The sequence below is a fragment of the Trichechus manatus genome, unplaced genomic scaffold (genome assembly GCF_000243295.1).
Source record: "Trichechus manatus latirostris isolate Lorelei unplaced genomic scaffold, TriManLat1.0 scaffold00118, whole genome shotgun sequence".
Taxonomy (NCBI): Eukaryota; Metazoa; Chordata; class Mammalia; order Sirenia; family Trichechidae; genus Trichechus; species Trichechus manatus.
This window is the reverse complement of record NW_004444054.1, coordinates 5,805,546-5,817,673: the sequence shown is the minus strand read 5'-3', so window position 1 is coordinate 5,817,673 and position 12,128 is coordinate 5,805,546. Positions and strand designations below refer to the sequence as shown.

The window sequence follows — 12,128 nt, the reverse complement described above, 5'->3', positions numbered from 1 at the left end:
TTCTTGTGTTATCCTCAGCACTAGAACAGTGCCTGGCACATAGTAAGTTCTCAGTCAATGTGTGCTAAAAATCCTCTTGTTGACCGTAGTTTATTTGTGGTTACCAGAGGTGCCAGGGAGGGGGTAAAGGGGAGTCCTTGTTCAGGGGGGCACAGAGTTTCTGCTAATGGTGGTGGGATGACTTGGAAAAGGATGGTGGTATTAGCTGCACAAAATGATGGCCGCAGTCAACGTCACTGAATTATACATGTAAAGATTGTTGAGTCGGCAAATGTTTGTTATACATACTTTTACCACAATTAAAAAACAAAAAACAAAAAACTCTTGCTAAAGTGACTGTGGCCATTAAAATATGCATAAAATAATGATTTTAATTTTAAAAAATGTTAAATAATCTTCTTTGGTCTTCAACAAAAGGCTCGCATCTTAATATGCCCCCCCGTACATTTGTTTCTAGCATTCCAATACCGTGAGGTATCGAAACGCACAAAGAGAAGACAGCGAAATAAAGATGATCCAGGAGAAAAAGGAACAAGCAGAAATGAAAAGGTACCGAGAGTGCCACGTGGCCCACGGCTCTCATTCTGGAATGGCAAATGTCCTCGTAGCCTTACTCTCTCCTCCCCCCAACCAGGAAAGTGCAAGAAGAGGAACTGAGAGAGAACCATCCGTACTTCGATAAACCACTTTTCATCGTTGGCCGGGAGCACAGGTTCAGAAACTTTTGCCGGTTGGTGGTCCGAGCACGCTTCAACGCGTAAGTGCACTTAATTTCAGCCAGGTGTTTAGCCTGAGTCGTGCTAACAGCAGGAGAGGCTGTCATAAGAAGAAGAGGGAACGTGTAATCCTAATGGGGTCACAAAATAAACTGTGGGCTAATTAACCACGCTGCTCCTCTTTGCGGAGCCACCTACCAGGTGGGAAACAAACAAAGGTTGTAGTTAGTTAACCGTGTATAGAAAACCTTTATTTGTGAAGCCCTGGCAGCCATTCTTATCCATTCATTTTATAAGCTGGACCCATACGTTTATACCAGTGTTATTAATTCCATATCTTATATTGGAAATATCAAAACAAAGGTAGACTAAATGACCTGGCAGAGGTCAACGTCACCTTTTCTTTTAAACATGTGGTTTCTTTATGGTCTAAGTATCCCAGTTGGCTTATTCTAGTGTAATGTGAAGTAGAAAAAAAGTTGATTAGTGCTTTTATTTCAAACTGTTACGGGAAGAAAATCCACTGGCCACTGTCTCTGTTCCTACCAACAAAGAAGAAATGTATAAGAAGCTATCAACATGGTAAACCATGAGGACCCTACATTTGTGGCCACCTAAACTAAGGGGACCCTGGTGGCACAGTGGTTAAGCGTTTGGCTGCTAACCATGAAGTCGGCAGTCCAAATCCACTAGCCGCTCCTTGGAAACCCTGCAGGGCAGTTCTACTCTGTCCTGCAGGGTCGCTGTGAGTTGGAATTGACTTGATAGCAACGGGTTTGGTTTTTAGTTTGAAACTAAGTCTGAAGTTCCCAGGTGGTACAAATGGCTAATGCCTTCGGCTGCTTACCAGAGCTTCCAATCGGTTCATTCCAGTTTGAACCCCTCCTGAGAATTAGCATATTCCCTGCTGAGGATTTCCATTTCTGCCCTAGATGTATTGAATCAGAATCTACAGTTTAACAAGATCCCCAGGTGACTCTTATGTATAACTTCCTGGGAACTTGTTAGAAATGTAAACGCTCAGCAGGAGTTTGAACCGGAACGAACCCCTGCTGCTAACCAAAAGTTGGAAGTTCAAGTCCACGCAGAACACCTCAGAAGAAAGACCTGGCAAGGTACCCCTGAAAAATCAGCATTGAAAACCCTGTGGAGCACAGTTTTACTCTGACACACATGAAATTGCCATGCTTTGGAATCAACTTGACAGCAACTGATTTACTGGTTAAACCAAGTTTAGCAGGCACACGATGGATGAAATGGAATTTTTGCCAAGCATATCTTTAAGTAAATACCCTGAAGTCCCTGAGAACCCTACAGGACGTCTGAAATTTTCCATTAGTTAGTTGAACCTCAGATTGTTTTCTCTTTTGTTGGTAATCAGTAACTTATGATAAAAAACCAAAACCAAACCCTTTGCCGTCGAGTCGATTCCGACTTATAGTGACACTATAGGACAGACTAGAACTGCCCCATAGAGTTTCCAAGGATCGGCTGGTGGATTCCAACTGCTGACCTTTTGGTTAGCAGCTGAGCTCTTAACATATGATAATTATTGTCATAACAGTTCAAAGCTAGAAGAGACCCTCAGGGATCATTTGGTGTCATTTGTATACCTCCTTCTTCAATGGAGCCCTGGTGGCACAGTGGTTAAGAGGTCAGCTGCTAACCAAAAGATCTGCAGTTTGAATCCACCAGCTCCTTGGAAACCTATGGGGCAGTTCTACCCTGGTCCTATAGGGTCACTATAAGTTGGAATTGACTCAACGGCAACTGGTTTGGTCTTTGGGTTTCCTTCAACAGAAGGTAATATTTAGGTACATGGAGGTTAAAAGCTTTGCTCAAGGACTCCAGCTAGTACATGGGGGTTTTAGGATTACCAGTCTATGGGTTTTTTTTTTTTTTTTTTTTCCTTTCTGCTATTCTGGAAAGACCTTCACAATTTAAAGCATCTGGTAATAATCATCAAAAACTTCCCTGAGTTTTCACAACAAAGTAAAGGCAGAAGTTGGCAGTCTGGAAGTTGAGTTTTTCATCTTGAATTATCCTGTTGGCCGCCTTCATGTTAACATATAATTGCTAATTCTCCACTCCATTTAGTGTGCTGAAATTACCCTTTTGTCAGTAATGCAGCTTTTGTTGACTACAACTGAGGAAGACTTTGTTGTAATTGAGAGGATGGTTCACAACGATTGTCAGAGGCTCCACTGAACATCAGTCATGGGTTTCTTTAAAGAGTCTAAGTCCCCATGCTAAGACAGTCTATATAAAGTATTCCACAAGATTGCGGTTAAATGCAGGGTGAAACATTCTATTTGATTTATGGGATATTTGATTAAATAATTATGAGAAATATCCTTGAGCTAATAAGGTGAAGATTTTAGATGAGTGTCTTCAAGTGAAAGTCAAAATTGAATTTTGTAATATCTGTGTCAGAAATTATTCAATGGCGTCACACGTTTTAAAACCAAGTGTTCTGAGGAATATAAACTTTTACTTTCATAGGAATCAACTGCAAACTCTTGATTTTCGTTTCATCTAATGTTGCCTACCTTCCATATCCAGTTAAAATATTTTATAATGTGCCATTTCTGGAGGACATGAAGGAGATTTGGGGTAGTTGAGGTATTTATAAACACTATGCTACCACGTGATAATATGGCTTACTGTATTGCAGAATATATGCTTGTTCTCTCTTACAGATCTAAAACAGATCCTGTCACAGGAGCTGTGAAAAATACCAAGTACCATCAACTTTAGTAAGCATTCAAACACAGTTTTCCGTGCCCATTTGAAGTTTTTGTGTACTATTTTATGCTGTGAAAATGTCTATTTTCTTGCTATATTCTGCAGTGAAATAGGTGGTTGGGATTTATGTCATGTCGTGTTAATGTTAATTGCCATAGACACCACCATCACTACTTTTAGCAGCTTTTTCTAGAGTATTTGTGATTCTTAACTTTGTCTGGTCTTTGGCAGTGATTTGCTGGGACTGGTTACTTACCTGGACTGGGTCATGATCGTTGTAACCATCTGCTCCTGCATTTCCATGATGTTTGAATCCCCTTTCCGAAGAGTCATGCATGCACCTACTTTACAGGTACAGCTGCTGTCTTAGTCATCTAGTGCTGCTATAACAGAAATACCACAAGTGGATGGCTTTAACAAAGAGAAGTTTATTTCCTCACAGTAAAGTAGGCTAAAAGTCTAAATTCAGGGTATCAGCTACAGGGTAAGTCTTTCTCTCTCTGGCGGCCTTCTCATCAGTGTTCCCCCAGACTAGGAGCTTCTCCGCACAGAGACCCCGGGTCCAAAGGACGTGCTCTGCTCCTGGCACTGCTTTCTTAGTGGTATGAGGTCCCTCACTCTCTGCTTGCTTCCCTTTCCCTTTATCTCTTGTAAGATAAAAGATGGTGCAGGCCACACCCTGGGGAAACTCCCTTTATGTTGACTCAGGGATGTGACTTAAGTAAGGGTGTTATGCAATCCCACCCTAATCCTCTTTAACATAAAATTATAATCACAAATGGAGGACAACCACACAATTCTGGGAATCATGGTGCAGCCAAATTGATATACACATTTTTGGGGGGACATAATTCAAACCACAACAGCTGCTAAATCTCAGCACATAGCTAAGACGAAGAACGCTGACCTACAATTTTTCCATTCATTCTGACCAAACTGGCTTTTGTCCATTTTCAGATCGCTGAGTATGTGTTTGTGATATTCATGAGCATTGAGCTTAATCTGAAGATTATGGCGGATGGCTTATTTTTCACTCCAACTGCTGTCATCAGGGACTTTGGTGGTGTAATGGACATATTTATATACCTTGTAAGTCTTTGGTTCTTTCCTAAATACAAGGGTTTTATAAAATCTTCTGCATTTCAAAGGGAGCCATTTGACACTAGAGTGAGATACGTGGGTTTAGATATCTGAGTTCTTAAGCAGTCAATTAGATGCAAATAAATAACAGGCATGTAAAATCTAAAAAGCATTACAAATATCTCTGGATAGTTAGAGTGTTCAAATACAACAACCACAATTTTATGCATGAATGAGACATTAACTATTAAGTTCTAAAATAGTGAATCTAGTTTGCATCCCACAATTCTTGTGGCTCTAATTCTAAAAGAAAAAAAATTACTGTTATCATGTAGTTATCATGTAGTTGATAGATAAACTCCTTATTGTTCCTGGTAGGTGTGGTCAAGTCTCATAGAGACCTCATGTGACAGAGTAGAACTGCTTCATAGGGTTTTCATGGCTGTGATCTTTATGGGAGCAGATCGCCAGGTCTTTGTCCTGGAGCTGCTGGGTGGGTGGCTGAGTCTGAACCTCCAGCCTTTTGGTTAACAGCCCAGTGCTTAACTGATGCACCACCAGGACTCCTCTCTTACTGTTAAAAGCGAACTAAAGTGAGTGCAGTTGGACTGCTCTCCGGATTCCTCTGATATTCAAAGCCCCTGGCTCTAACAGATGACCATTTAACCATTCAGTCAAACCAAGTTGTGCAACTATGGGAAGGGACTCATCGAAATGTGATTTTATCTGTACGTCAATGTATCTTCAGACACAACACAAAAAACTATGACCGTTAACGTGTAGCATGTTGCAGATCATTAATAAAATAGTGAGTATCCCCTTGCTCATATGAAATAGCTAGAATAGTCAAATGTACAGAGACCAAAGTTTACTAATGTTTACCAAGGGTGGGAAGGAGAGAGCAAGGGAGAGTCATTGTTTAGGAAGCAGTGCGTTTCTGTTTATGGTGATGGGAATTTGATAACAGACATTGGTGACGGTTGCACAACATGATTAATGTAATTGATGTCACTAAATTGTACATGTGAAAAAGGTTAAATTGGCAAATGTTGTATGATACATATTTTTACAAGAATCAAAATATTCTCAAGTTCAGTGAAAAAAAATAGTTGAGTATCAGATTTAGTATCCTTGATAAAAGGCATTCCAATCCTGTTGACATCAGCTGAGCCTCTAGTGTAGTAAGTTAAGAGAAGGAGAAGAATTGCGCTGATGTACATACAGGCACTGTAGAGCCACCCCACTCTATTCCTTGCATGTTGCTGATTACGTACTTTCCTTTGAGCCCTTTAACAGCTCCCGTTTGGGTTCATTGTTTAGACCTGAGACCTCGTCTAGTTGGTAGGGTGAGTGCTTATCCTAAATAACACTTGGAATCTCTGCTGAATGAAAAGTTGTGGCGAGTTGGCTCTCAGAAAATGTAGATAATACAAGGTAAATTGCATAAATTCCAGATATTGTTTTTCTTCCTCGAGGTGAGCTTGATATTTCTTTGCTGGATGCCTCAAAACGTGCCTGCTGAATCGGGAGCTCAACTCTTAATGGTTCTTCGGTGCCTGAGACCGCTGAGGATATTCAAACTGGTGCCCCAGATGAGGAAAGTTGTTCGCGAACTTTTCAGCGGCTTCAAGGAAATTTTTTTGGTATGTCACAGTTACCCTTTGCTTCCAGTTCATGAAGACACACCTCTGTAATGTAGCTAATGAGGGGGTAAGGTGAGTCTTATCTGTCAAGGTAAGTCTACAATAAGGTTTATTGCCAGAGGTTATAAAGGCACCAACAAAACACAGTCAGAAACTTTACCCATGATGCTTCTGGCTTGCCACTATGTTTAATTCAATGAACACTTTTAGTAAACTAAAGAGAAAACCCTCTAGAAAGCACAATGAAAAGCGAATCCAAAGAGATGATATCCGCTGACTCTTTCATTCCTGACTTTTCACCCTAATTTCTACTCAGGGTTTTAGCTTCCCTACTTGAAAACTGAGGATAAGAAGATTTAACACCATCTACTTCACAAATGTGATTAGGAATTAACGGATTTGGCCATATAGTCTCATTTCCTGTGCCCCCTAAAGCACATAGAAGTTGGCTTCAGATATTTGGAATGTTAATATAAAACAGCTTAAAAATGTGACATGCAGGTCTACCCTACTCAAAGTAAACGCAATAAGCAAGAATGAATACTTAGAAACGTGATTTAGGAACTTCTAGGAACAGGGCTGCAGATAAAAAGAAGAGTAAGAGTCTCATTGCTTGCAATCTGTTATGGAAAATCTTTGCGTTACAAAGGATGATCAAAGGATTCTCTTTGTTATTAATGAATTCTCCTTGTGCAGGAAAAAAGTGAATTAATTTACATAGGCTTGTTTTGTATCTTGCTTTCCAGAAACACATCTATGGTAGAGAATAGTTGGAGTTGCAATTAGTTCTAAGGTATTTTAAAGATGGCGCAGTGGTTAAGAGCCCAGGCTGCTCACCAAAAGGTTGGTAGTTCAAATCCAGCACTCACTCCTTGGAAACCCTACCGGGTAGCTCTCCTCTGCCCTGTAGGGCCACTATGAGTTGGAATTGACTTGACGGCAACAGGTTTGGTTTTTTGCTTTTATGATGTTACCAGAGGCATGAAGTTGCTAAAATTTAAAAAAAAAAAACAAGATGTGCTGAAAGTTTCATATTTTTTTTTAGCTAAAGACATTAAACTGACTTTTCCCACCATTGTAATTGAAGGAATATCACATGACAGCTAATGTATCCGAATCTCGTGACTACCGGTCGATTTGAGGAGAGAATGTATTTGTGCCTCTCTCTCTCGATGATGTTTCTGTGTAATTTTAGTACATTTAAGGTATATATTTAGATCATTCAACCGGTACAGTCTGATGATTTGTTCAGTATTTTTACCCTTTGCCACTTTTCTCAGCTGAGACTAGTCAGCCAGCAGAGGGCACACGAGTAAACATTTTATTTTCAGGACTGAATGCTCTTTAGTGGTCTCTGGGCAAAACACATTCTCCTATGTTGACATGACAGCACTCACGAGAAAACAATGCCCTCTACCTCTAATCTGTGCTCTGCTAATAATGATATGAACCCATTTTGAGAAAAACACAGTTATTGAAAAGTTGTTAATTGGTTGCATTGAATAAAATAGAGCAAAGTGTTGATTTTTAAAATCAGAAAAATCCAAGTCATTTCTATGATGCCTCAGCCCATTTCCTTACTTGAAAGCCATATGTTTTTAGTTTAAAAATTCAAAACCCATTATTAACTTCCTTCATTTGACATTTCAGGAAGGCTGATCGAATGACCTGTGGTGGAGAAGTTCAACGATATCATGAAAAGACCATGAATTTCCTTCAGTGTTATCTTAAAAGTTCTGTTCATATCACTGTTCAACCCGAACCTACTTTTATTTTATTTTTTTTAACCAGACATTTAATGTTTCATCAATTTCTTTCAGGTCTCCATCCTTCTGTTGACATTAATGCTTGTTTTTGCAAGCTTTGGAGTTCAACTTTTTGCTGGAAAATTGGCAAAGTGCAATGATCCCAATATTATTAGACGGGTAAGATGGTTCTTTCTGTCCTTTGGCATAAAAGTTCAGGTACCATTGACTACCGAGGTTCCTTTGGGGACCCCCTGAAAAAACTTGTTGTTTAAAGTAAAACTTTTGTTTAAAGCATGCAATATGTATCTTCTGGATAGGAAAGATTTCTAAGGTTGAAAGTACATAACATAGAATTCTACTCTTCCTTTTTACTCCAGCATCAATCCACTGTTGACACCTTCAGCACAGTCACTGAAGATTCCAGATGTTAATAGCTGTGAGCTTCAGAAACTTGCCCTTTAGATCTTGGCTAGCCTGACCCTGCCTCTGCTGTCACATAGGACTCAAATCAGCAAACAGCCCCTTGCAAAAATGTACAGGGGCAAAGTTTGTCTTTCACACCCCTTTTCCCACTTTCTTTTCTTTATTACTTCTCCATTTTCAACATTCTTCTCATTAGGAAACAAGTGATCTCGCATTGGCTCCTGGCTGCCCAGAATCTTCCCCATTGTGACAGTTAACAAGGACCTCAGCAAAGGCCCAAGTTTGAAAACTTTCACTATGGCCTTTCTCTTTATATTTCTTACAGAAACACACCTATGGTAGAGAATGGTTGTAGTTGAAGTTGATTCTAAGGTATGTTAAATACAAAACCTTAGTAAGAAGAGGCTAGCTGCTGGAACAACCTAATGTTTAAGTGACTTAACAGAATACAATTTATATATTACATCTAGAATAGGTTGGACAGCTATCCTCTAAATGGCCACCCAGGGACTCAGGTTCTTTCTGTCTTGTGGCTCCATCCTTTGCTACGTTCTCAAAGTTTTCTCTGTTGAGTTGGCAGATAGAGACAGAGAACCATCCCTGCCTGGGAGGGCTATGAGCTAAGCCTGGAAGTGTTACGTGTTACTTCTTTGCTTCTACCTACCCACATTCCATTGGATAGAGCAAGGCCTCATCATCCTGGAAGGGAGCTGGAAAATGTGGTTTAGTGCTGTGCTCTGGAGAAAAGGGGAAACAGTTTGGTAAATAATTAGCCAATCTCTGCCACATAATTCAATGTCCCATTGCCTGTGAATCTGGCCCTGTTACAGGTAGGTTAACGAAGTAATCCAAACATGGCTGATGCATAAACTAGCTAAAGTATTTTCTCTTCCATCCAACTAAAACAATGCCTTAAATCAAGGAAAATGCATGTCTCCAGAAATTCTAATAGAGCTGAACTACAATATTATGTATTTCCAGCAAATATGGCTACCTAATATAGAGTTTGGAGCCCTAATGCCTCCATGGTTAAGCTTTCGGTTGCTAACCAAAAGGTCAGCAGTTCGAATCCACCAACTGCTCCTTGGAAACCCTAAGGATCACTTCTACTCTGTCCTCTTGGGTTACTATGAGTTGGAATCGACTCAATGGCAATGAGTTTGGTTTTTGTTTTTAATATAGATTTTATGTGAGCCTGAAAAAGCCTACATTTGTAGGCTTCTAATTATACAAATTATTAGTTCTCTAATAGTTATAAATTACTAGATAACATTTTTGTCCAGTCAAAATACAGTATCAGTTGAATGAATAATGAGGATTTCAGGAAGTGGCAGACTAGGAGAGACATAATCAGGCTGGGCAGACCTTATGTTATTTCATAAGTCACCCCGTAGGTTGCTGCTTCCTTCAGATGCCCTCCCCAAAGTTTCCAGGAACCTGAAGAAAACAGAACAAGGAACTTGAGATCAGGGTCACAATGTACCAAGTAAGTTAATGGAAGGAGCAATAAAGAGCTGATTCATCTAGTCCATAAGCCTCTGTGAGGAAAGAAGAGTTATTTTAGATCCACATTGAAAAGAGGTCAGAAAGATAATAACATTTCAAGATGAAGCCTGCTAGGAGTCTTGGATGACTCAGTATATTAATAATGGTCTAAGAACATTGTGATTTTATGTTATCTACTCAGACTCAGCCCAAGTTAGAGACTGATAGCTTGTGTGGGGCTGGAGAACACAGTGTGGGATGGACAAACATTCTTACGAAGGCTAAGAAAACAGCCATCATAGAGAGCATCTGCATCGAGCAGAATAATTGAAAAGAAATCAGCATAGTGATAAGTGGTCTAAGTCTTTACATCAGGACTAGCTATTTTCTAAACCCAGTGTGAGAGACTGAGGGCAAGAACGTCACATGGATGAAAAGGACACCAGGTCCCTCACAGAGCTTAAGCGCATCTTTCTGAAAGAAGAGACAAACCCAAGGAAAAGAGACAGTTAGATATACCAACTTTCGGGTCACACAGCTTACGTGTAAAGGAGATTTGAGTTGTAGGTGTTGTGTTTTTCAGCTGGGAGATGTTATTTTCTTGATATTTGTGTGTGCACTTCCTCTGTTCCCTTTCTTAAAACCACAGAAGTTTTGAGACCACTATAGATAGAGATTGGAGCCAGAAACTAGTCCCCAAAGCCCGGAAAACAAAGTCTAAGCATATTTTTTGACTCATTAAATATCGGTACAAGCCACCATGATAGATAATATGAGGAATAGAAAAATGAATTAATAAATCACTGTTGGTGCTTTTGCAATATTTTCTGTCCAATCAGAACATGTGTTTCATGTTCAAGGAATTGTAGTTTAAGGTCAGATGTTAAAAGAGTAAAAGGGAAGCAGAAATAATGTGTAATCTGATTTCAGTTGTGAGAAATATTACTCCCAACTAGGGGTACTGACTGGGAAGGCTTTGTGGAGGAGGTGGGATTTGAGATGAACTAACAAAAACAAATTTTCTGTCTTAGTCATCTAGTGTTGTTATTACAGAAATACCACAAATAGATGACTTTAACAAAGAGAAATTTATTCTCTCAGAGTCTAGGAGGTTAGAAGTCTGAATTCAGGGCACCCGTTCCAAGGGAAGGCTTTCTCTCTGTGTCAGCTCTGGGGGAAGGTCCTGGTCATCAATCTTCCCGTGGTCTAGGAGAGTCTCAGCTCAGGGACCCTGGGTCCAAAGGACACACTCTGCTCCAGCTTTTTATTCTTGGTGGTAGGAGGTCCCCCTGTCCCTCTGCTCACTCCTCTCTTTTATATCTCAAAAGAGATTGACTCAAAATACAACCTAATCTTGTAGATTGAATCCTGCCTCATTAACATAACTACCTCTGAGACTGCCTCATTAACATCATAAAGGTAGGATTTACAAGCCATAGGAAAATCACACCAGATGACAGAATGGTCGACAATCACACAATACTGGGAATCATGGCCTAGCCAAGTTGATGCATATTTTGGGGGACACAATTCAATCCATAACACCTTCCAAGCAGAGGAAACAACAAGAAGAAAGACATAAAACATGTACCGAAGGGACAGGGAACAAAACAAGGAGCAAAGGATATGGGCTTTGGAGTCAGATTAGAATCCTACTTTAGTAGATATGATTGTTATGTCTGGTTACTTCATCCTTCTGAACCCATTTCCTCCTCTATAATACTTCTCACACAACAATATTATGAAGATTAAGTAAGCGCATTTATATAAAGTACCTACCCCAACCTCCGATAGCAAATATTCATTTCACTTTTCCCATGTAGAAAAGAGCTTTAAAAATAAGACCAGAAAGGTAGGCTAGGTACAGATCCTCAAAAACTTTGAATACCAGACTGAAGAGTTTGGAATTTTTCTTTGATGAGAAATGGAAAGCCATTGGAAGTTTGTTGCAGAAGAATCACAGATACTTTAGGAACACTTAGACTATCCGAGTCACTGTCCCTAGTGCTTTTGTTACCCATATTCCATTGATGAGGAAAACACGCATAGAAATGATAAAAAGCTCACCCAGTCACCCATCTAATAAGTGGGGAACGTGGAGTCCTATTTAGGCAGCCTGGCCCCATTGTCCATGCTTTTAACCAGTCCAATAGGCTGCCTCACCCAACCAAATGCAGGCTCAGGAAGACAAATCGGGGGAGGCAGTATGCCCAAATACATCTGGGGACTCTGTATGAGACACAGCAACACAGCTATTTAAAATAATGTTGCAGGTGAATATATATATG

At 40.0% G+C, this 12,128-nt stretch overlaps 1 protein-coding gene across 1 annotated transcript in view; it reads left to right on the top strand.

Annotated features, from left to right (window-relative positions):
* NALCN (sodium leak channel, non-selective) overlaps window positions 1-12,128 on the top strand; it is a 392,050-nt gene that overhangs the window by 335,219 nt on the left and 44,703 nt on the right. The window contains exons 20-26 of the mRNA XM_012557767.2: window positions 458-549; window positions 635-757; window positions 3,416-3,472; window positions 3,693-3,813; window positions 4,419-4,550; window positions 6,017-6,184; window positions 8,005-8,109. Of these exons, the coding sequence (XP_012413221.1) occupies window positions 458-549; window positions 635-757; window positions 3,416-3,472; window positions 3,693-3,813; window positions 4,419-4,550; window positions 6,017-6,184; window positions 8,005-8,109 (798 nt within the window). The remainder of the gene's footprint in view (window positions 1-457; window positions 550-634; window positions 758-3,415; window positions 3,473-3,692; window positions 3,814-4,418; window positions 4,551-6,016; window positions 6,185-8,004; window positions 8,110-12,128) is intronic.